The sequence below is a fragment of the Solea solea genome, chromosome 2 (genome assembly GCF_958295425.1).
Source record: "Solea solea chromosome 2, fSolSol10.1, whole genome shotgun sequence".
In the NCBI taxonomy this organism is placed as follows: Eukaryota; Metazoa; Chordata; class Actinopteri; order Pleuronectiformes; family Soleidae; genus Solea; species Solea solea.
The window spans coordinates 9645195-9670316 of NC_081135.1; the positions used below are offsets into that span (position 1 = coordinate 9645195).

General features: G+C 40.4%; 2 protein-coding genes across 7 annotated transcripts; both read right to left on the reverse strand.

The window, feature by feature from the left end:
- Window positions 1-847: 847 nt before the first annotated feature.
- On the reverse strand, window positions 848-18340 carry LOC131455475 (uncharacterized). 6 transcript variants are annotated; one of them, XM_058623126.1, is made up of 9 exons: window positions 18248-18340; window positions 16607-16831; window positions 14736-14801; window positions 14460-14618; window positions 13082-13405; window positions 12372-12701; window positions 10267-10548; window positions 7908-8009; window positions 848-3070 (listed from the first exon to the last, which is right to left on the reverse strand). In XM_058623126.1, the coding sequence occupies exons 4-9, from the start codon at window positions 14548-14550 to the stop codon at window positions 3066-3068; spliced, it is 1134 nt and encodes a 377-aa protein (XP_058479109.1). In that variant the 5' UTR covers window positions 14551-14618; window positions 14736-14801; window positions 16607-16831; window positions 18248-18340; the 3' UTR covers window positions 848-3065. The 6 variants fall into 6 exon arrangements, with proteins under 6 accessions (XP_058479109.1, XP_058479107.1, XP_058479106.1 ...); XM_058623124.1 differs by lacking the exon at window positions 18248-18340 and adding an exon at window positions 17729-18235; XM_058623123.1 differs by lacking the exon at window positions 18248-18340 and adding an exon at window positions 17088-17270.
- Window positions 18341-19441: 1101 nt separating this feature from the next.
- On the reverse strand, window positions 19442-24438 carry LOC131455205 (OX-2 membrane glycoprotein-like). The gene is made up of 6 exons (XM_058622706.1): window positions 24284-24438; window positions 24085-24174; window positions 23131-23382; window positions 22037-22366; window positions 20651-20747; window positions 19442-20149 (listed from the first exon to the last, which is right to left on the reverse strand). Exons 1-6 carry the CDS (start codon window positions 24321-24323, stop codon window positions 20101-20103), a joined length of 858 nt encoding a protein of 285 aa, XP_058478689.1. The 5' UTR covers window positions 24324-24438; the 3' UTR covers window positions 19442-20100.
- Between the last annotated feature and the right edge of the window lie 684 nt (window positions 24439-25122).

The following is a 25122-nucleotide window of genomic DNA, read 5'->3' on the forward strand; positions in this document are numbered from 1 at the left end:
CCAGCCTGGCAAGTTCCAGAGAAATGCCGACATTACAGTCTGTTAGATAAGACTTTAGACATCAAACACTGTGGCGACAGCACATCCAGCTAAAGTTATTTTCAGGCTGTGGTCAAGGGAAGACCTAAGGGAACACTCGAGGCTGCCACCTAGTGTTCTGAAAAAGCATAGAAAGGTGAGCAGATGCATGTTTTTGATGTGGGAAAAAATGACTTTATAGTCAGTTCACTCACTGTTTTCTCCAGATAAGCCTCAAAAGAGTTATTATTCATCAAATAATGACATCAGGTGCTACTCAATGGCTCCAAGTTGCAAAGGAACCATTTTCCCTTTCCTGTCTTTGTGAGGTTTGTGGAAATAACTCCTTGTTTATGGTACATGAGAGACATTGGGGTGGAAAAGGTTACAATGGCTCAAAAAAAAAAAGTCAGACACAAGAAGAATGAGGTTGCCATTTGAAAGCTCCAGTTATTGGTTTCAAAAATGTGTGTATGAATAATGTAGGGAACATTAAAGCAATTCAATCCATTTGACATCTAACCATCCAAGTGGAAACAAAAACTGGCTGTTAGTTAGTCTGAGGCTATTTTAAGGCTTTTCATTGTTTGAATAGATTGTGAAAGACGCCATTAAGTCACTCGCAGTGTCTGGGGGTGCAAAAGCAAAGTCACTGGAGTGGGCTGCTGTGGAGGAAATGAGTTTCCTGTCGATGTAACTTTCTGTTGAGGTTACTGAACCCACCCACAGCACTCATGTTCATCACCAAGACCTGACATAAGCCACTTACAAAACTGAATATAAGAGAAGATACAGATTATTAGAAATATGCAGCAAAAACAAAAGCAGATAAAGTCTTGTTGTTTTATTTGCTCCAGCTGGTGCTGATCCATCAGCCCTGGAAACAATGAATACTGCTCCGAAACAAAACAGGACAACAACAAAAAAACAGAAGTATTATAATAATAATAACACGAAAAAGAAACGTTTTTGCAGCAGTAGAGCACGTTTGCATCATCTTTATATACAGACAGAGTAAAGACTTCAGCGACAGTAGATGTTAATGTGTTATAAATGACATTTTCTACTAAATTAGCTGCAGCCCACGACAGCCATGTGGTGCTATTCACTGCAAATAGAACTCTGAATTACTGTAAGAGTGCAATGATACAAAACACACACACTTAAGACACCGTCTCACACACACATGCACTCATCATTCATCATGGGATCAGTTTGGGTGGTCGCGTTCACCCCCACACAGCACGGCGGCTGTGAACAATAAACCTCTCATTCTGTGAGACACAAAACAACTGCTGCATCTTTTCAGCTCAGGAAAAAATATTTTTAGTCTGGGAACTAATCAGTTGCTCCCTGTGGTGTCTCTGAACCACTATTTACACCAAATAAACATTTCTGCAACACCACTGCTTCACACTTACTTTAAAAGTGCAAGTGACATATGTATGTGTATATATATATATATATATATATATATATATATAGACACAGATATATATATATTTACACATATATGTCTATATATATACACACAAATGTGTATATATATATATATATATATAAATATACACACACATGGTCTGAGGCAGCAGCTTGTTTACCGTCTGAACTGTGGACGTACAATAGTATTACTGACACCTGTTTCCGTGGACACACCTCGGCCACGCGAACCCACACTGAATGATATTATAGTGAAGACCACACTAATGGAAACCACAGCGCACAGAGACCAAGATGAGACTTTGAGGCGCCGAAGCAGGGCGAGACAACTCAAGACCAGTGTACGCACGCGCACTTAACAGAGATTAGCAACAATCTTCAATAAATTCATAACAATTTACAGGATAATGAATCTATCCAAGATTCTCCAGGACCAAATCATTTACAGTGTAAATCACAGAGTCAAGGTTTGACTAAAAAGATGTTATTAGATGAGTCAAATGTCCAGGACTAGGTGGGTAACCAGCTAAATTTGAAGTATTATTTTAAAACTTTCATAGAAAGCGGGCTCAGTGTACAAAAGGTTAATCTACTTATGATTTACTAGTATCAGTGTGACATGGTGCTGGATCGTGTAATGTGGCTGCCAGCAGTGACACAAGGAACAACAGATGTCAGTATCTTAACATAAGGCACATTGAATAAACTATATAACTTGAGAATACTGCCACTTTTACCACTTTTAGACAACTTTTTCCAGCTGGAAACTGATGTTTGACGTCTTCCTCTTCCACACCAAAACCCATTGAGAAAAAAAACAAGAGATGTTAGTCCACTGCGGCCCCCATCAGTCATTTCAAATGTGTTTTTTTTGTGTGATTTCAGTGATATTCTTAGATAAATATTTACCTAAGTGACCCAAACACTACACTAGATCAGCAGCTCCCATTTCCTCTGAGCTGAAAAACATTGGTTTTCTCTATGGTATTTGGTGCAGAATAAAAAGCAGTTTACAAACTTCAGTTTCAACAAACATATTCTTAAGATATTGTAGAATTGAGCAGGTGTAGAGTTTGTGAGCTGAGCCTTTTCTTAATTTGCTGAAATGTCTTCTGTCGCCGTGTTATCAGTATGAGTTCAGTGGTCTTAACCAACTTTAAAGCAAGCAATAAATGTTTATATATCACACCGTTGAGTGCTTGAGAGTTAACCTGATCACACTCACACACACACACACACTCACATATACAGCACATGGACAGCAACAGTGGTGTTTAAGGTTAGAGACCAACATTGTGGTTATGATATATTGAGGGAATATTAACTCACAAATGTCCTCAATGAAATTGGCAGTTTTTCTACTGTTAACATTTAATAAGGTGATTTTAGTTCTGTTGACACTGTAGTGAATGTATGTCTGCTCTAGCAGCGTCGACCCTGCACATGGCAGCAGAGGCAGCAGTGTTGGCTCGACACGGTCAGAGCTCTGTTCCCATCCTGTGCACACTGAGCTGGACGGCACATTGCTGTGTGCAGCGAGGTCAGGCCCAGAACTCAGCTGGACACTCATCAAAGCGGCGGCGGTGGTGGTGGCGACGGGATCCAAATCAGTCTGGACAGAAGAGACAGACGCAGAGTTAGACATGGTCAGTCTGCCACTTTTGTCATCAGGCCATCATTCTCTCTCCTGGTTAAATAACCATTACATAGTCTGGAGAGGTTGTGTTTGAAGTCCCTGTCCTGTTGAAAAATAAACGATGGTCCCACTCAGTACAAACGAGATGGGACGGCACTGTCGCTGCAGAAAGCTGTGTGGTAGCCATGCTGGTTAAGTGTGCCCCTTGGATTTTGAATAAATCACCCAACAGCGTCACCAGCAAAGCACAGCGCACACGTCACACCTCCTCCTCCGTGCTGCACGGTGGAAACCACACATGCAGGAAACCATCTGCTCACCTTTTCTGCATCTCACAAAGACATGGCAAGTGGAAACAATCATCTCAAATGTGGACTCTTCAGACCAAAGGACAGATTTCCACTGGTCTAATGTCCAGTCCTTTGCGTTTCTTGGCCCAAGTAATTCTCTTGTTCTTCCTCAGAAGTGGCTTCATTACAGCAACTCTGGTACGCACATTCTCCTCTGATCTGTTGATGTTGACATGTGTCTACTACTTGAACTCTGTGACGCATTCACGTGGGCTCTAATCTGAGGTGCTGTTAATTTGTGGTTTCTGAGGCTGGTACATCTGATGAACGTGTGATCTGCAGCAGAGGAAACTCTCGGTCTTCCTTACCTGGGGCGAACCTCACGCCTCACTCAGAGCCACTTTCATCATCGTGTTTGATGGTCTTTGCAACTGTAACTTGAGGATACTTTCTTGATTGACTGGCCTTCATGTCTTAAAGTAATGATGGACTGTCGTTTCTCTTTACGTAGCCGAGTGGTTCTTGCCATAATATGGATTAGAACAGTAGTCAAATCGGGCTGTTCACTGTCTAGACCTTTATACCAACACTACCTCTGCACAACAACACAACTGATCATAATCACAAACATAATGAGAACCTCTGGGAACTCCTTCAAGACCGTAGGAAAACATGTGCAAAGCTGTCATCAAAGCAAAAGGTAGCTACTCTGAAGAAACTTCTCAAATATATTGTGCTTAATTTTGTTTACTACATAATTCCATGTGTTCCTTCATAGTATAGATGTCTTCAGTATTAATCTACAACGTGAAAAATAAAAAGGTGTCCACACTTTTGACTGGCACTGTATATACACAGTCTATTTAAAAATATCAGTTGTATGCATCAACAATGCACGGTTTTCTATTTAGAGTGAGAGGAACGCATCCTGCCATCTAGTGGGCGGAGGCTTAACTACGACACAAAACCACCCCGAAGAATATTTGAGTTGATACAATATCACACCATGAAATATCACTATCTTTTTTAGTGGATCAGTATTTTGTCACACCGCTCAAGCCTATTAAAGTACAGTATACAATTTTAAAATGTCTTCTAAAATGCAATGTGAGCCAAGGATACAAATGTGCGTCCCCAGCACTTTCAGCACGTGGCTGCTGGATTTTTAATTCCATGTAAGATACTGGTGTTTTGCTGGGAGATGGAAAAAAAACAAGAAACAAAACAAGATTGAACAAAAGACTGAAACTGAGGCTAATGCGAGTTATAATGGCGACATGATTTTATTGTCCAGCGAGATGTCACCACGTCACACACAACGTTGTGTGAATATGTATCAAACACGATCACTGTTCTTGATAAGAGGTGTGACTGTGTAGGTGTTTTGTATTTACTTGATATGACTCGCATAGAAAAAAGCCCAACACCGACATCTGAATGCCCCCTTTTAAATCCAAGAACACACACACACCAGAATGACACAGGAATTCCACAGTGGTGATTAAGTGGCTTCGACACCTCCATGTACATTTTGCAGCAATGTGTGTTATTTAGAAGTGGTTAGAAATATATTGAAAAAGTGCATAGTTCTGATGGTAAATCTGACATTTTGTAGGCGCAGCTGTGTGTGACAGATAACCCAGAGAAATAAGAAAAACACTTAGTTTAAAGTGTATTCTTTTTTTGCAGTGTAATTCAAATGTTTTGGTCTTTGGCAGTGTTTCGTAACCCACAATTGTGAAGATTTTAAGGCTATACAGGGATTTTTCTTTTTGCAGTGTAGTGGCCCACTGTTTGATTGATTTAAAGATTATAAGGTGTTTATTTTTATTCTTTTTGCAGTGTAGTGACCCACTGTTTTAATTGATTTAAAGATTATAAGGTGATTTATTATTATTCTTTTTGCAGTGTAGTGACCCACTGTTTAATTGTTTTAAAGTTTATAAGGTGATATATTATTATTCTTTTTGCAGTGTAGTGACCCACTGTTTGATTGATTTAAAGCTTATAAAAGGTGATTTATTTTTTGAAGTGCATTGACACACCATTTGGATGGTTTTAAGGTTATTAGGTGACTTTTCTCTTTTTGCAGTGGAGTGACCAGCAGGTGTCACCTTCATCAGTCTTTCCTATTTTAATCTCCAAGGAATAATCAGTAACCACAACACAAGGGCCGATCGTGTTAGTGTGCCGGGCAGGATGAGGTGCCTCCCTTGTACTTCCTGCGATGTCACGGCTTGAAAAGGTGCCACTGAAAACATTTGCTTTCATGAGTAAAAGGGTTTCTAATCTGTGGTCAGCTTCCTGCACCACCAACGCCATACCCTATAGTCTGGGCATCTCCAACCAAGCCATGCCAGAAATCATAAAAAAAACACAGACACAAATAAACCAGCAGCCTTTTACTGGAACAACCTCAGGCCCTGGCCTTTACTTCCCAGTTGTGACTGAAGGGAGTGTAGGCTCAGCTCAACCCACTCATTCAGAGGAAAACCACAGAAGCCATTTTGTGGTCAGCTCCTAGTTTGACCTCAGTCACAGACATCACAACCTTTCCTCACAGAATTCCTCTGCAGACACGCTTTAAAATATTTGTTGACAAAAAGTTTAACAACCAGACAGCGGAGGGTCTCTCTAAATCGTCTATTGGTCACAAGATCTGGTCAAATATTTAATAGGGGAGATATGCTTTGACACACATTGCATCACAGCTCCTCTGTTCATCTCAACAAAACAGTCTGCATCACATCACACTAACAGCCTGTGCTTTCCGCGGATTCTGAGACAAGGCTGGGGAATACAGTATGATTGTGTCTGTACAGTCAAGTGTGAGAGGAGGCGTTGTTATCGACTGGGCAGGCTTTCAACTCTGGCCTTCGGGTTCCGCCTTCCTTGTCACCGCTCTCCTAATGTCTTCCTGCCCCTCTCTCGCTCGTCTTGCAAGAGATTAGACTGAGAAAGAGTCTTTTTCTTCTGGCTCAAGACAATTGACACAACCACTTGGTATTCTAGTCAGGAGCCACAGAGTTGGGAAACAAGGAAATGTGGGCAAAGAAGCCCCACTTGCAGAAATAAATAAACAAAAAAGCTATTCTGGCAGGAAAACAACTACAACCTCTGTCCACAAATAACCGAGTATGTCAATCACGTGCAAAAACATTGTTTTTTTCCTCCCCACATCTCTCGACAATCTCAAACACTTTAGTCCGCTACATGATTGACACCCTTGTTGTTTGCAACCCATGGACGATATGAGGCCACGAGGAAAGTAGGACAGTAGAAGTACTGCACTCTTTCTTATCGCACAAAAAAAACAAAGACGAGGAGGAGCTGAAGGAAAAGGGAAACCCATTAATCACTGTCTGATCAAAAAGGGAGTATTTTGGAAACTGCTTTGGAGGAATTTATGGACTCATTGGCATTTCTGTTCAATAACGGCACAAACAAACCCATACCAACAAGATAAATTCTGTGTTGTCACACTGCAAAGCATCGTGGGACCGTCCTAACCTTGTCACATCAGCACCGGCTCCTTTTTTTCTTCCTTTTCAGACACAGCTTTGGCAACGGTCACCACTTCCGTGATAGCTGCGATAAGTTCCCCCGCTGCTCGTCGGTGGGCAGAAAATTTATGATTAAAGGGAAGTGGGCCGAGGTCCACACGCCACATTACGCCACTGGCACGGTGCTGTTTCCATGACACCCAGAGAAGTCTGGAGGTCAGGGGAGTGCGGATGACACATAACTGAGCATACACCCCGCCACCTCTGTGTGTGTGGAGAAGTAGCTGAGGGTCGAGTCCGTCCGTTTGTTTTCAGATATGTGAAGTATTTCACATGTGATGGTGTTTTTGGTTCACCTATACTATGTGTTTTTTAAGTTATTGCACACAATTAAAAAAGAAAAGAAAAGAAAAGTAAAACAAAAAAGAAGCAAAGATATGGAGAAATTACGACCTGACAGCAGTATTTACGGTCCTGGTATAGCCACACTTAATCAATTAAAACGAGCACTGTTAAATATAAACAAATGTCTGTTAGATTCAAACTGTCAAATTAGTTCAGACAATGTTGATTAAGTCTATGAGATCTCTATTGAGATCTTGGGTCTTGGTTCTTTGGGTTTGTCCCCCCTTGTTTCATCTAAAAATACTGATAACTGCAGATTTGTGGGGAAAACATGTTTTTTTTGGGTCAAACTCTCTAACTGGGCTACAGTAGGTCTTGGGGTTAGAGCTCATGACACACTTCATCATAATCACTGCAATGACAAGAGAAAACTTGGCCAGACCACAGAGAAAATGTGAATGCCCTTTTTTTCTCCCAGGAAATGATCATAGAGATGACTATAATCTTAAAATAGCTAATTTTAAAGTTCTGGAAACGGACAGCCTCCACCTTCACATCCTCTCAACACAGTACATTTGATTTCATGCTCTTTTCATCTCATTTTCTGTGACTGCCCACCTCTGCAGTTCCTGTTAAATGCAACATGGAGGAGCACAACATGGAGTTTATACTCACCGTCGGTGCAGACGAAGTGCTTGCACAAACACACGCATAGACAGAGGAGGAGCACCGCCGCCACACCGCACACGGAGAGGAGGATAACCATGGCTGTAGGCACTGCAGCACACAAACACACACTTAGAGTCACTAGACAACAACTCTGTGTGTTTAAAATAACATGTAAAGTGTACGACATGTGGTGTAAAAATGTTGAATGACGAGGTACGAGACATTTTTGCTAAAAATAAGCTTAACCGCATGCTGCGACATTACAGGACTGAGGGACCCCAAAGTAGCCACAATAACCAATGACAAAAACAGCTGAGAATACACACATTTAGAAAACAAGTATTGTTTTCCCTGCTCCTCATCACTAAAAGACAGGACGTGTAAGTATTGTTTAAGAAATTTATTCTTTTTCATTCATGTATACTATTGTATATAGTGTAAATAACACATTTGTTCCAGGTTTTCTGCAGTGTTGTTATATGGAGAGCTATATGAAAAGCTTCGGCAGTCAGCGGTCGACCACGACCGGCCAGCTAAGGTACCGACAAGAAAACGTACTCTGCAAACTTTGGCAGCAGTTAAATGTGTATCCACATTCTCATGTTAATGCCTTGTAGTTCAAATATGAGTATTGTTTACATTAGGGGGAAGTGTCAGTTTAAAATGCTCTCATGAGTTTTTGTTGGTTTTGCAATATTTTATAAAGTAAGTTTAAGTTAATAAATAAGATCTTGTTTCTGGCAATATTATCATTTACATCTAATATACTATTAACAAGAGAAAGCTGGTACAACTGGCCTTCGATGCTTTTACAAACAAATTTTTGAGGATTGCAAAATATCACCAATTATCGTTATTGTCAAAATCCCAAAACATATCGGGATATTGATTTTCATCAATATCACACACCCCTAGGTATGGACATCACTGAAATCAAGGCACACAATGATGTTGGTCCTTTTCCCGTGACTGGAACACACACAAACACACTCTAACCACTTAAATTAAATAAATAAATAAAAAAAATAAAAAAATCTATATCTGCTAAAGTCTATCTTAACAATATGTTTACTATTATAGCAGCTCAGCCTCAAACTTCCGCTACTGAGGTTTCTGACTCCGGATGACCTGGTTGACGCGCTTTGCCTTGGCGATCGCTCTTTTGTACTCTGATTGAATGTCCACGCTGTTCGTTTCGTTGCAATATATTGGTTTATTGCTGTGCGTTTTCTTTGCATAATGAAATTCCTTCAAACAATCCACAACCATTCACGAGTAGCGCCTCCGCGGTACAGCGGTCGAAAACCGTTTGCCCTTCCGGTTCACAAACCTGACAATGACAGTGATAATGCCACCTATATACACCTGAGTTCCCCCTTCTGAGAGCACAGCGACCCCACACACACATTGAGTGAATTACACCAAACCCTCATACCACAATCAAACACATTCGGCTTCTATATTTACTATATGGGTTTTCCTTTGCAGTTTGTAAGCCACTCACTCTCCTACACCAAAGTCCAACTGACACATGTACCTAATGGGGCAGAAAGAAGACCAGACTCTCCTGTGACCCCACAAGCTAAAAATGGAGGATCTTACATTTTATTCAATATCAGGTATGTTTCAATGTGTTTTTAATGTAAAACATCACTGTATTTATTCAGGAACTAGTGCAGTGCCCGTGCAAAATCTGTTTTTGTGCGTGTTTTTAGTAATTGTTGGTTTGGTGTGTTTGAGTGCTCATTGTTACTATTACACAGCAAAGGTTCTGTGACATTTTTATTTGTGTATGGTACAAAGCAAATACTGATAATGACATAATGGCATACAATAAATATGGAAAATGGAACTACGTGGTTGCATAACAGTTGGTTGGTTATCACCGGGATGCAGAGCTAGAGTTCAGTAGGGTGAAAGCTGGAGGAAAGAAGCTTCCTCTGAACCTGCTGGTTCGGGTTGCGGAGAGACCTGTAACGCCTCCCGGAGGAGAGTGGGGTGAACAGTCCGTGGTTGGGGGCACTGTGTTCGTCACCTGCCTCAGCTTGACGGCGGCTTATCTGATGTGCAGCGTCACTTGCCAGTCGAGCACTGTGCTCGTCATCTGCCTCAACTTCACTGCGCCTTGTCTCACTCACAGTGCCATGTGAGTGGCAAAAGCCAAAATGTGTTTCTTTTACCAATATATTTGACGGTATCTTTTTGCATTACTTATCCAAACAACGTCAAACTTGGCACTGCACTTACTCGTGCCCGTAGCAAGACACCCGTCAAGTGCGCAATCAATCGGACCATTGGCTCAAGAGATATGTGAGTAACAGACAGACACACACTAAAAGGCCCGACATTAACGCACGTTCCTTACCATTTGTCGTGACGAACACCGTCAGAGGATTCTCCAAACCCTGGTGGTGCACAATGCACTTGACTGCATCATTGAGCAGCTCAGAGTGGAACAAAATCGAGCTTGTCACTATCGTTGTGCCGTCTCCCTGATCATATGCAGATGATATGGGTGGTCCTATTGTCCGGTTGTCGCTGGCAAGGTTCCACGTGATGTCCGCTGCGGGGCGGGACTGGGCGGTGCAGTTGGCCTCGGTGACTCCTGGAGAGGAGGTCATGTGGTTCACCTCTGGTTTGGGTAAAACTGGAGAGAGAAACGTGATGTTTACTCACTATAATTCTGATAGTAATTTTTTAAATCAATTAAAAAGGTCCAGTGTGTAAGGCTTATTGACATAAGGAAACTACAGTGGCTTATGCTAGCTTGCTAAATCCGACAAGACAGTTGCAGCTACGTTATGGCAGAAAAGGTGCCAACAACAGCTACTGCCAAGAAAAAGGGTGATGCAGAGCGATCCTGGGTCAGCTCTATGGTTTTCTAATCTTTTGAGTTTTAATGCTAACTGGATGCTACATTCTTTGGCACACTTGGAAAGGGAGTCTGAGGTCAGAGATATTCAGCTGCAACTTCACCATTAAACATCGCTAAACTTTACACACTGCACTTTTAACGAACCATAAAGAGGTTTTTTTTTCTTTTTTTTTTTTTACTTTCAGTCCAAGAGCAATGAGCCACAAATCAATCGCCATCAATGGTAAGACACTTGTTCCTCTGTTGTCGCTATGGAGATGGACAGACTGAGCACGTCCCCGGTCAATGTCTGTGCCCCGAGGACATAATGTCACAAGTCATCCTGGAAACAAAACCCTGACAGAGGACAGCAGCGAGCAGCGTTTACCAGCTTTTTCCGTGTGTTTGGATGTCTGTATCTTAGGCTTCGTCACTTCAGACAAATGCAAAGCTTGTTAAGGATAGCGGGGAGGACACACACACACACACACACACACACACACACACACACAGAAGCCTTGTGTTCCTCAGCCATCACCAAAATTCCCCTCAGTGACACCCCTCCTTCTGTCAACAATCTCTCTCTCTCTCTCTCTCACACACACACACTCTCTCTTCACACCTCTATGGGACGATAACGGGAAAAGAGAAGGTGAGGATAAAGCAGTGGTGAGGGGACAGAGAGCACGCCCCTTCTCCACAGAAGGTCAGTCCAGTAGCTCAATGACCCAGTGCAGCAACTCTCACCTTACCACTGCTGCTGGGTTTGTTTATAGACACTGCATCCTTTTCCTGCACGCATGCACGCATGCACGCACACACGCGCGCGCACACAAACTAGCACACGTTTCCTCTCAGACCACAATACACTCAAGTGCAATAAACAACAACTGAGAAGGCCACGTTTATCATCTCATTTAAATTCCAAGAAAGAAAGAGTGGTGTCACCTTGACATGACTCTACTACAGTATATCCATGATCATGCTGTCAAACATATGTATCACAGTGGTTAATACAGTGATCAGAATTCAGAAACAGAGCCATCGTGGTTGGGTATTCTCGACTTTGGTTCAGAAAACACAGAAGCTTTGGAAGAGGTTAAAAGGTACAGCTAACAGGATGCTGAAGTATTGTGGATTAAACTCAACAGTCAATGGTTTTTCTACTGATTCTGCTTACTGTAGCTTTAGAGATAAGCAAACCCCTCATTAAACACCAGAGTAAGGAAGGGAATCTGATTTGTTTATTGTGTCACTATGGGGGCAGCCCATAGTCAACAGGTAAGGGTCAAGGGCTGGGGTGCCTCTGGTTAGGTACCCAATCTCCCACTGCTCCCCGGGTACAGAATAATGCTGGCCACGCCTCCTTGGCCGTGTGTGTTCTGGTGGTTTTTATAGATAAATGCAATAAAATTCTATTTTCTGCTCTGACTGTAGTATCACAAATGTACCAAAACTACACGAGTCCTTTAATTATGTACACATTTTGTCCCCCATCCTAAATGCTTTCTGAAAGATTTCAGTATTTTCCCTTCATTAACTTATTTGGTTAAAATGTGCTTCTTTTTTTTTTTTAATTGCTGTTGTTGGACATGTGGTGCTCGTCACAGACTCACCGTAGACAGAGAGGCAGGTGTTGGCTCTTTTGCTCCCATCTGGGTACACGTGGAACTCACATGTGTAGCAGGCCTCGTCCTCTGTCCTCACTGACTGGATGGTCAGTTTGGTCTCGCCCAGAGTTTTACTCAGACTGACACGACCCTCGAACTGCTCCTCAATCTTATAGTAGTCCCTTTTGTTGTAGGAGGCCATGGTGGTGGTGTCGCCCTGCTCCGCCGTCTTCCTCCACATCACCTGTTCCACCCTCTCCGGGACACTGTACTGGCAGGAGAATGTGACAGGTTTCCCGCTTATGGCCGTCTTGTTGACTGTCGGCCACACACTGCCTGGGAGAAAGAAAGTGCTCCAGGTGTTAAATGTCAAAAAAGACAAGGAACAGTGACAGATCATAATGTGTTACATTCTCAGTGATGCTCTTTAATGTTGAATAAGTATCTCTCCCATTTCAAATTAAAGCTTTCCACTCTGTTTATGAGTCTGTATGATAGGCCCTCCATGGCAGTCTGAACCAGGCCTATGTGAGTCTAAGGGAGTCTAAGGGAGTCTTTATTGAAGTGTCATGTGACCGTCACACTGAGTTCATTAAGATAACACAAAAAACGATTCATCGTCTTCAAACATGCTCGTAATGTCCCTTTAAATTATCTAAAATATAAATTCATACATGTGTAAAAGGAATCTGAAGCTTCTCAAAATGTGGACTCACTGGTGACTCTGATGCATGTCTGTCCTTGTTGTGCGCCTGAGGGGTAAACATCAAATATGCAGCGGAAGCAGCCCCCGTCATCATCAGGCAGCACCCTCTTGATGGTGATGTAGCTGGCGTTGTCGCGGGGCTCGGTGAACTGCACACTTTGGTTGTGGTGGGTAATGCGGAGTGGCTTTCCTGGCTGGTACGCCAGCAGAAGCGTGTTCCTGTACTGCCAGCGGACTTGCAAGACAACGTCACCTGGTGCCATGGTGATGTTGCAGCCAAGCACGAGAGGGCGACCGGCTTCTGCGTCCAGGCTGGCAGGAGCGGTAACTTCACCTAAGCACAAACAGTTAGACACAAACCAGGTTTCCGTTAAAGCAAGAAATAAGAGTGGACAGTGCCAAAGTTCAAGTCACGTAAGAGGAATAAGAAGGTGCGACTAGAAAATGTATTTTCAAGAATCACATTTTCTCTTCCCATTTAGGTATTTAATGCAAATGAGAAATAAAAGTGGATAAAAACAGGCGGATAGAAAAACATAAATACATCCTGTCAAAAAGAAGATTAAGCAGTCACAGAGTGTGTAACTGGACTGCACTCCTCACTCACATACTGGTCACTACATAATGATTTATGTTTCTCTTTAAGCCTGTGGTTGCTGAAGCAGTTATGTGATATTCAGGTGATTTTTCCTTTTTCTGATATCCAATTCAGTGATTTTGACCAGTATTGATAGATACTGATAGTGGGTATCATATTGTGTCATCCTTATTTTTCTTGGCTTTAACCACGTGAGGGTCGCGGGGGCAACATAAAGACAAACAACAATCCACTCTCACAATCACACCTACGGTCAATTTAGGGTGTCCAATTAACCTAATCCCCAAATCTGCAGGTCTTTGGACTGTGTGAGGAAACCCCAATCAACCCAAATGATTACGCACCGGACCTTTAAAGTCTATTTATTAAAAGGGCCAGTATATAGGATTGAGTAACTTCTGAAAGATGCATATTGCAACCACTTCAACTCATGATATTATAATGGCATTTAAAAAGGTACAGTGTGTAAAATTTGGCAACATTTATTTGCATATTGCACCTGAATATCCCTCAACTCACCCTTTCAAGTGTGTTAGAGACGCTATGTAGCCTTCAGTTCAAAACACAAAAGATGTTTAGTGTTTCAATTGTGGACTTTTGTAGAAACATTTTGTGAAAAACAATAGTTAATACAATCACGCACTGAAACTTTAAGTAGCATAAACAAACAAAGTTGGGTTAGTCCTCTCTGGGCTGCTCTACAATTATGGCAGTGCAACATGGCGGACATTGTGAAATCAAACTTGGCTTTGATCTGGTTAACAAAAAAACAACAGTATGCTGAACATACCATGAGTCGTGAAAACGGCTGCTCCTATGATCCACAGCAGCAGAAGCAGCAGACGGTGACGGCGACGCAGGGGGAGAAAAGGTCCACACATCGCACAGTGAGGTTTTTGATTTTCCAACTCACTCACTCACATCCAGGCTGCAGCTGCAGACTCCCACGCTGTCACAGAGATTTAACAGCTTTAGATGCAACCTAAACCTCTAAATGAAACCTTACATGTAAGTCACAGCAGCTCATGGCTACATAAAAGGTCCTCTTAAAAGAATCAAGAAATACCTCCAGTGTAGTGACTCGATGAGCTGCTGTAGGTCAGCACAGCTGGATCTTCATCTTACCTGTCTGCTGTGAAAGGGGATATGCTTAATAAATGCATTAAAAAGCACAAACAGTCTGGATTAAGCTGCTTTTTATGCACATGTGTAACCAACACTGTGGTAGGTTCATTTTAAAGCTAGTTGCCATGGCAATTCAATGTGCAAGCGTCAACAAAAGCAGCTGCTGAGACAAGAAACACAACCTGTGCCTGGGGTCCAAATGGAGATTTTACATGTTAATCCACAGCGTGCGCCCTGCCCCATGCAAACCCATAATCACCCGGATGAAGTCTAGACAAGCAACCAAAGCCTGAGCTTCAAGACACACACCTGAACCTAAACGCTTATGCAACGTAGGATGCCGGGGTATTCGTCACTGAGGTGATCACAACACGTGTGAGTACACAGTGAAACACAATTGTAAACACAAGCTGAACCATGGTTGTTTATCTATAAACGTCTCACCACTCATTGTTAAGAAAACAACAGAAGAACACAACATGTAAATCAACTCAAGGATCAAATCAGTCCTCCATAACAAGAAATCAGACTCTGTACAAGTAAAGTGGAGTGGGGGGGGGGGGGGAAACCACATCAAGGACAAGTCCAGACCCCAAAGCCTCATGGGTATAATTCTGCTCTTTAAAAAGGCCAAACATCTGGCTTCAATTGTGCAGCCTGCTCCTGTTGGGCAATATGTAAAAGACTTTTCCACTACAAAAGCACCACAGATGTTTGACAAAATCTGATTAAATCAATTAACTGCTTCTCTGCTGCTCTGACAACACATCGGCCACAAGTGTTTCACTCCCAGTGGACAAAATATTATGTGAAAAGTGCAGATTTGTGATAATAGCAGCATAAAGCTGATTGTTTTACCACTTATACATACACATGCTTTATTTAATCAGGTAAAGTCTCATTGAAATTGAAATGTCTTTTACAAGACCGACCTGGCCCCGAATGCAGCATGACAATTATGATTAAAACAATGACGATTATCACTGTGGTAATAAAACACACAATTGCATCAGTGAACAACTAAAGAATAAAAGGAACTAAAGAAAAAAAATAATTGAGCAAGAGGGCTCTTTAAAATCTTTTTAAAAAAGGATTTAAATCTCCCCAAAATTATCAATTAGGAAAGTTGAAGCTCCATTTTGTCAATTATTAAAGCAACAGTAGCACAATTGCTCTTCCACATGAGGCAGAGTAAGTTAATTTGTCCATGTACATAATAAAATCATTATAAAACACAATAGCAGGAAAAATAACTCAAACTTAAATAAATTACTTTTAAATTTAGAATCAACTTGGTCTGTGATTTAGACTCATTCGGGTGAATGAAACGTGTCCATCTATCAGTCGATTCATTTATTATGCAGAATCAATGAAAAGTATCTTTGCATTTTTTTACAGGAATAAACCATATTTTTCAACATAATACAGTATAATCTGTTCATGTAACTCTCCCTCTTGCCTGGTTATGGACAAAGCAATTTTTTTTAAAAACAAAAAACACCCTTTTTCCCCTCAAAGACTTTAATCTAACAGGCGCAACAAGGGAATCCTTAAAATTAAAATTAAATCTATAGAGATTAGGTCAATTAAACGTCCCTTCATACATAAACTGGTGAATTCATTAATTGGTTGAATGTCCATTACCCTAAAAATACTGTTTTATCATTCATGATCAAAAAAAGAGTTACAAATGCAGAAACAAACAAACGTCAAACATAAATTAATTGACACATCATCAGCTGAGAGCGCAACACGGCGTACTTGTCACTTCATAGCAGGAAACAGAGCGAATCAGCGGGAAATCAAACTCACCTGCTGACAGAAGAGAGAGGACACAACAGGAAAGTTGTTGGTGGTGAATGTGCGCAGGTAAATGAGACAAATCCACGGCTCAAACTTTTACTGCGACAGCGTCGAATCTCTTGCCGTTGCACTTTATTCCCTGCTGCTCGAACTGTGTCAATCCTCCCTCACACGTGACATTCGAGAAAACAGCGACGCCCAGTGGCCTTTATGCGCAGTGGCTCCAGTAGAAATCTGCAAAAAATGTAAAAATTCATCCAATCCATCAACCACACCTTTTTTTTTTTTTTTTTTTTTTTTAAAGTCCGAGGCACCCATGAGCTTTGTTGTTTTGGCAACACCATAATATAAACATGTATGGTGAATTAAAATGAGAGATTTTTTTTTCTGGTTTTCTGGTTACATTACACCTACAGCACCAAAATGTGTTCATAAAAAAATGAAGCTATAAAAATTGTATGTATATATACATACAGTTATATATACACACGGGTTATTTGCGTGACTTCCCCGTAACAGCAGCAGAGCCTGGTTCTTTTAAACCTCAGTAGATTGGATGTCTAATTAATGTCATTAGTAAAACCTGTATGTGTTAATCCAACAAATTTAAGAAACCCTCCAGCATCGTGCTCTATATATTATCCTAATATCTATCTATATATATATATATCATCATAGCTATCACATCAAGGTCAGGTAACATCAAAGGTCCACTTGGTCGACATTACGTCACATGACACGTCCATCTCCTGTCTGAACACTGAAGGATACACTTGGAATTAGAAGACCATGAAATCTTATCCATCTAATCTTATTTTGAGAAAATCACGCATCACTTACACTGTACTGCTTTTCTTTCCCCCCCTTTATTGTCTTTGAATCATTTCATCTATTTACTCCCCCTTAATGTTGCCTTGTTATATTTGTGGTCATTATTCTTTCTGTATGTACAGTTCCATCAATAATCATAAATAATCAGAGTGGTTTATACGGTGTATTACATAAAGAGACTCCATTTGAAAACTAAGTTGACAAGTCTTCACTACACAGTATAGAACAGAAATTCTATTGTTTGTTGCAGTGAGGACTGCTGTATTCTTGCACTAATCACTAATACATAATACAATTTACCTTTGGTGGAAGAACAGAACTTTCCTCAGGCTCTAACAACAACTAAATCTAGCCCAGTTGTATCTTCAAGTTCATGTTGTCACACAAATAAATAGACAATTTTAATAGCAAGTCGGGCAGTGCAGAAGCGTGCAAATCGCCAAGATGGACGCCAAATTCAAAATGGCCGACTTCCTGTTCAGTTGAGGCCGTGGTCCCAATTAACTTTTTTGTTAGTCGGGCTACTACAAGTTGTTCCCACCAACTTTCGTGAATTAAGGTGGAACTTAATCTTGGCTTGCTCCATCCACGTTTCGCCTTAGGGGGCGCTATAGAGCCCTGGTGCAACACACGGTCAGAGCGTATGCCAATATTGTATTTTCACCAAACCTGGTCTGAGTTTCAAGAGTTTGTAAGCACGTCAACCCCCTCTAATATCACCGGAAGCCACGGATATAACAATAATAACACGAATCTGAAGGATAACCACAGGTTCCTCGCACGTTCATGCTCCTAAGTATATGTATTCTCGTGACTCACCTCAGTATGCGGTTCCTCCCTGAGCTGTTCCACCTGAATCCGCCGCCTGCTTTCTCATTAATGTGACGAAACAGGGACATCCCGTGGCCATACTGTGCAACTGCACCTGAAACTCAAAGATGGACTAAATGACATAGAAATACAGTTGCATTTGCTCCATTGCTGTCTACGGAGCCTCGGACATGACATGGGGAAAACAATAATAAATTGTGCCCACGAAATAGCTATAACGTGTGTTTGTCCAACGAATTTGGACAAACACTCAGATGGGTAAGCAAATCGAGCGCCCCTCCTCTAAGGTCAAAGGTAGAGGCAGCCGAGTGGCTAAAGATACATGATGGACAGAGATAGAGTTTTATTTTAGGCTGGGATTGAGCTACATTGACTTTCTAAAAAGCCTGTAATTGCAAGGAACCATTATTACCGAGAGGCATTTAAACAGAATATTGAGAGGCAGGATTCTTTACCGGAGCAGGTACTACAATAACGACACAACACCGCTCAATTTGCTTACCCAGGTGTCCAGGAATGATAATATTATTAATTAGTATTTCGTGCGCACATTATACCTTCTTCGTGGCCACGAAATTTACTTGTTATTTACGTTACCATGTCGCTGTCAGCAACACCTGGAGATAATAAGTCCAAATGTAATACAGACTTAGACTGTCACTATATTTAAGAACAAATATAGTGATGGCAACTGTTTAACAACTTATATTTCCAATACACTGTTGTAGAAATGCGCAAAATCCCTACATTTTCTTTACATTCCTTTCATGATTTTTTGGGTTTATATTCACCAATATTCAATTTAAAGAAACCTGATTTAAATTTCTGGCATCCAGAACTGATTGTTTAACAGAACCTCTGTTAAAAATAAGTTGTAAAAAGCCTAAACCCTAAGCACAGCTGGATTTCATTTCATTTCATTTATTTATCCTTGTAGTTATCCTTACAGATTCATCTTTACGTTATTTTCCATTCAATTTTCCACTGCAGACAATGTGGAAATATGCAAGTTTTTTTTTACTACACATTTTATTTCTCATATAATTACGATTCACAGAGACAAAAAAACATCCCCCACAAGTGAAATCACTGAGCACACTATATTTTAATTGCCATTTAACAACAAATAATACAATTACAACATAAATACATTTTTCTTTTTATGGATGAACATATATATTATATCACAGGCAAAGAACTCATGATATATTTTATATAACAGATTTTTCACATTATATAGTTTCATCATAAAATAAAGTAAAATGCATGGAGATTAAGTCAATTATTAACATTTCCAGGCATATTTTATATATTATTATATATAATTATTAAATGTTGTTTGCATAAAAAAGACGCATGAAACAACTGTGTTGAAACTGTTAAACACTAATGCATACAGTAATTGACAGGACATGTGTGCAAACAAGCAATAAATAACATTTCAATCTCACAGAAACATCTATAGTGCAAACCTGCAAGGTAAAGTGCGAATAATAACCCAAGTGAAAATCACAGAAGAATTATATGTGTTATGCAGTTTACGCTTATGTCTCATATGCACTAGCTTTACATAAATGTCCTACTTTATTGATCCTGTTCCTGATTCCTCTACTTTTCTGTTTCTACAACAAAGTACACTAGATGGCACTGTCTTCACAGGAAAAGTAGATTTGTGAAAATTGCACTGGACAGCGGTCACTGTTAAAAGTGAATAGTAGAAGAACATACAGATCTGAAACTTATAATTAATTTTACATTCGTCATGTCGTCTCTGTGGGAAATATATTATGTTTTTCTTTCACTTTTTTATAAAATGCTCACGTGTTTCAGTGTCCACAGACTCAATATAACTCCAGATCCTGACACAATTTCATTCTGTTACACTTAAACCTGTCAGAGAGAGGGATGGAGAGAGAAAAAAAGACATCAGGTATTGTCCTTGGCATACCCACATACTGGCTGACCTATGACTTTTTGAATATATGATAATAAGGCGATCCATGGCCCAGCTCGATTATATCAGAGAACTCTTAACCTCACACTATCCAGCCGTGCAGGCCATGCTGACTCCACTGCTCATTTTAAACAACACATTTAATTCTACCTTTCAGCATCAATTTATTGTTTTTGTATAAAAAAAAACTTTTAAATGATTTTTTTAATGAATATTTAATCTTGCAAGTTCTTTCCTCTGCTTCCTGTGTTTTCCCTCTGCACCATTTGTTTGATTATAATCATATTTACACATTACATCACATATTATTTGATACGTGAGTATATGTCTCTTGACTGTGTATATACATACATATATACACATATATACACACATATATACATATATGTGTATATATGTATATACACACATAAATACATATGTAAAGAAAATCATACCTTTTCCACATTGTTGCAGCAGCAGCAGCAGCAATGAGGGATATCAGGGTCACAGCTGTAATGATTATTGCGAGTCCTGACGGTGACAGTCCTTTCACTAGAAAGAGAGAGAGAAAGAAAGAAAGAAAGAAATTAAGAAAGAAAACACAGGGTTACTTCAGTTCAGAAGAAGGTAGCCTCGAGCTAACCTCACTTCCTCAAAAGGGTAAGGTTGGAAATTTCTTGAGAAGCATTCCCACATGTATACTCATATTATTCAAGGCCAATTTCCCCCTCACTTATCAACAATACTCTGGAGAGTCACTGAGGGAGTTTTCTTATTCTTCAGCATGAAACCTAGCAATAAATGAAACTGAAACTACCCGGATGTCGAGTCCCTGTGCCAGCAGTGACGCATTGTTGTGACTCAAAACAATGGGATTTACAGTATGCACCTTCCTGTTACAGTATATCATGTATTGTGAATGACCAATGCTGGGAAACTTCAAACAATCCCAAGGTGTCGATAGATTTTGGTCACGTTCCACATAACTTTGACTTCCTCTTACTGAGAAATGTTGAAAACATGAGACATGACAAGACAATAAAAGCATGCACTGACACAGGGACTCCGTGGTGCATTGCTCACAAATGACTCAAAGAGCAGAAAGCATCTGAAGATAAGATAAGCATTAAGATACGATAGATACTTTTATGTTTAGACTACAACTATCTACACAAATCCCATGAGAGAACAAAGACGTAAATGCTGTTACTCGCTCAACAAGCACTGGACATCATTTCATTATGTTTCTTTGTCATATTTAGACTTCTCTTTTATGATTGAATTTGATGTGAGGCTACCACGTGTGTCTGACTAGTGCTTTTTATGCTTGTTTTATGCACTTTGACAGAAATGAATCAGAAACTGGCCCCAAAAGAGGTTTTGGTCCAGCCCTGATGTGCGTGACACCACAGGTTAAACAAAAAAACAAAAGCTAAACAAAATTTGGACCACCACCCAAAGCCACAGCTGCCCTAAATAAACAGCTGTGAAAATGATCAAAAACATTATTTTTTATGTTTCTGTAATGGTTAATACACCAGTATGTAGAAGCTCTTTAACCGAAATGATATTTTTAATGCTAGTGAATGCTAAAATGTTGTTAATATTGTTCACGATGAATTTTCAAATGTACTGTTTTACAAAGAAAACAAGAAAACAGTAAAGCACGTTATTATTGTACTGTATGCACCGGTATACATACACACCTGTGCATCATGCACAACTTGTCCCTCACTCCACTAAACAGTGTCCGTGTTTGCTGAAAATGCTTTGAGTATAAATTAAAAACACAGCTGCAGAGGCTGTAAAACAGTAAAAGAGAAATGATAAAACACACGTACCATCCTTATCTTTTGGATGCTCTGCATGTTCTAAAACGAAAGGAATCTTCTCCCTCCTCTGTCCCGCCCGTCCTGTGTTCAGCAGACAGTCCACGTGTCCGTCCCAGTCCACGGGCAGCCGCAGAGTGATGTTGTCGCTGATGGTAAACGTGTGGTCACTGTTTGCGACCGCCGCGGTCTGTCGTTGCTCGGAGTACGTGGCACCAGGTGAAATGTCCCACTCAATGGTTGGCGCTGGTTTGCCTGTGGCAGAGCAGCTAAAGCTGACCCCCACGTCCTCTCCGCCCTGTCCACTCCTGTGATGGAACTGTGTGTCCACGCTGGATATTCCTTTGTGGACAATTGAAACGTGTCCTTTTTTGAGAAATGTGACTCCTGACAAACTGTCAAACTTTACAGCTTGATCACTTAAATGCCTCATGACATGTAATCATCAAAAACATCAAAGATCTTGAAAAAAAAAAGGTCACAAAATAAAAGACACAATTCTAATTGAAATGCAAAACCTTTGGGTTACTCTACTATTTAAAGGTCCACTGTGTAAAGTTTAGGAGGGTCTATTGGTATTAGTATGTCTGTATATGTGAATAATCACTATAAAAAGTCTTAGAATAAGCATCTTCTGCTTAAAGGCCCTGGTATACTTCCGTGCAGGGTACTGCGAACTGTCAGCCATGACTATCCGAGCCTTGCCATGGAAACACGTTGCCGTGGAAACGCCGCAACTCAAGCCCAAAAGGCCCAAAAGGCCAAAAGGACAGTGTAGTGGGATAACAAAGAAGAGTGACATCATTTCTGGTACTTAAGGGTCATCATAGGGGAGGGGAGTTTTTCAATGACAAAGTATGGAAGTATGACTGAGTCATACTTGGGGAGAAAGTACTTGGGAAGAATTGAGAAAGCTCTGTTTGTTCTAATCTGCAGTCTTGACCACTAGATGTCGCCAAATATTACAGAGTGAACCTTTAAAATTTGACACCAGATTTCTGAAAAGTTACAAAATAAAAGTGGAAAGTTGGAAAAAAAAAAGTGTCAAACTTCACCCTTTACTCATCTAACCATCCATCCATATGTATGACAGTGCTGCAGTTTACCTTGCACGCTGAGGCAAGTCTGCGTTCTTTTGGACCCGTCAGGATACACATTAAAGGAGCATATGTAACAACCCTCATCCTGCCACGATACATTCGTCAGAGTGATTGAAGTTGAGTTGAGGGACGCTTGCGTGAGGATCACCTTTCCCTGATAAGGCCTGTTCACCCGCTGCCCAAAGAGTTGGCTGTAGGTTGCCAGGTTTTCTATCGGCTCATCTTTCACAAGCCTTTGCCACGTCACCTGCAGCACACCTGCCGGGAAGCAGAGAGTATGAGGTAAATCAATATTGACAGTAAAACGGGTGCCGCTTATACTGGTGAGAGGAAAGTTCAATAGTAATCAGTCTAGCTGCAAACTAAGGACATGTGCTCATATATATATATATATATAATATATTGTAAATAACAGAAAAGGTCTTCAAGTTATGAAAGTTAAAGCTGCAGTGTGTACGTTTTAATACAAATAATCAAACCATAATCAAATTCATTGTCAGCTCCACACAACTCTCTTTGTGTTTCTCAGTCTAGTGGCGTTTAGATCTTGTGATTCGTTTTACCGACATACAGGCAACAGCCAAATTACACTTATAAAGCGAGTACAGTCAGTTAAAGTACATTGAATAGCCAGTTAACATTTTTCTATGATGGTCTATGGTTAGGTCTTTTCTATGATGATACTGGTCTCAATCACTGGCTCTCCTTCAATAGAACATGATGCCAGTTTTGTAAATGATGTTCCCATTTTGAGGAAAATTGACTATGACACATATAAGTGGACGCCAGTGTGATTAGCAACGGGTATTGGCACGCAACAAATCGCAATTCTGTACAGAAAGTCTCCCTCAGTCAGCCAAAGGGTGGCAGAAATAGCAACAAAAACTTGCACACTGCAGCTTTCAGACACAGATACACAGTTTCACAATAAAAGTAGAGCATTTAAAGTGTGTTCCACACCTGTTTGGTTGTCCACAGTGCATTTGTAATGACCCTCCTTGCCGTATTCAACCACTGCATTTCCATATCCCTGGAGATGAATGGCTGATGCTAAAAAAATAAATGCACAGTGAGTGAAAGCAGACTCAAGAAGAAGTAAAAAGTAACATTTCTCCTTGTTTCCACCAAGCTACACTGAATATAAAAGGGAATCTCTTACCTTTAAAAAGCAAAGCAAGTATCAGGATATACAACATCATCCAGTGCAGCCTTTAGACTGAAGACAGACACACAGTTTCACTTGTGTTTTGTAATCAGCCCTTTAAACTGAAGAGAAACTGAAAGGGCTTGGTTTTCAAATACAGGCGAGTCAGAGTCAAGTCTTTGAAGGAACAAGTCAGAGAAGAGTCAGAGAAAGCAGAAATCGGTCTCGAGTACTACATCACTGCCTCATGGGTTACAGCTATTACTACTGTTATTACTACTAATACTACTACTAGAGATGCAAATACAACAACGCAGGGTGGAGAGAAAAGGACAACGTCTAAAGTAATAACCCTGTTTTAACTTTGAAATAAACCAAAAGATGCAAATTAAAACAGTGAAATACAACGCAGGGTGGCACAAAAATAGGAAAAGGCTATAGAGTCAAGAGGTTAAAACCTCCTGTTTCAACTTTAAAATAAACGAAAAGTGCAAATAAAACAACACAGGGTGGAATAACAAGGAGCTAGTTGAAGGCTAGAGTTAAAAGATAGGTTTTAAAAATGTCTAGCGAGCTTAATAACCATTATGTAATGCAGAAACACCTTAGCCATCGTTTTACGAACCTATTGCATGGTAATTAGGCTACTACAGAAAAAAGCTGGTACTTTCCTGTTGCAGAATGATTACCACATAAAAAAAAATGTCTTCTTCTTGATAAAAAATATGAGTTATTATTGCTCTGGCTTATGGTTGTGTAATTGCTCTTTAACTGTCATTATTGCTTTCAGTATCACATTTATTGATGCTGTCAAATAAAATAATAAAACTCTGACACAGACAGGACCTTTAACA

What these genes read in the sequence shown, in the direction of transcription:
- LOC131455475 (XM_058623126.1), bottom strand. Translation starts at nt 14,550, where the DNA reads ATGTGTGGACCTTTTCTCCCCCTGCGTCGCCGTCACCGTCTGCTGCTT. An exon ending in GACATGCATCAGAGTCACCA is followed by an intron (nt 12,702 to 13,081) that starts GTGAGTCCACAT and finishes TCTTTCTCCCAG; the next exon opens with GCAGTGTGTGGCCGACAGTC. An exon ending in CACCTGCCTCTCTGTCTACG is followed by an intron (nt 10,549 to 12,371) that starts GTGAGTCTGTGA and finishes TTCTCTCTCCAG; the next exon opens with TTTTACCCAAACCAGAGGTG.
- LOC131455205 (XM_058622706.1), bottom strand. Translation starts at nt 24,323, where the DNA reads ATGATGTTGTATATCCTGATACTTGCTTTGCTTTTTAAAG. An exon ending in CACTGTGGACAACCAAACAG is followed by an intron (nt 23,383 to 24,084) that starts GTGTGGAACACA and finishes GCTTCCCGGCAG; the next exon opens with GTGTGCTGCAGGTGACGTGG. An exon ending in GACTTGCCTCAGCGTGCAAG is followed by an intron (nt 22,367 to 23,130) that starts GTAAACTGCAGC and finishes TTGTCCACAAAG; the next exon opens with GAATATCCAGCGTGGACACA.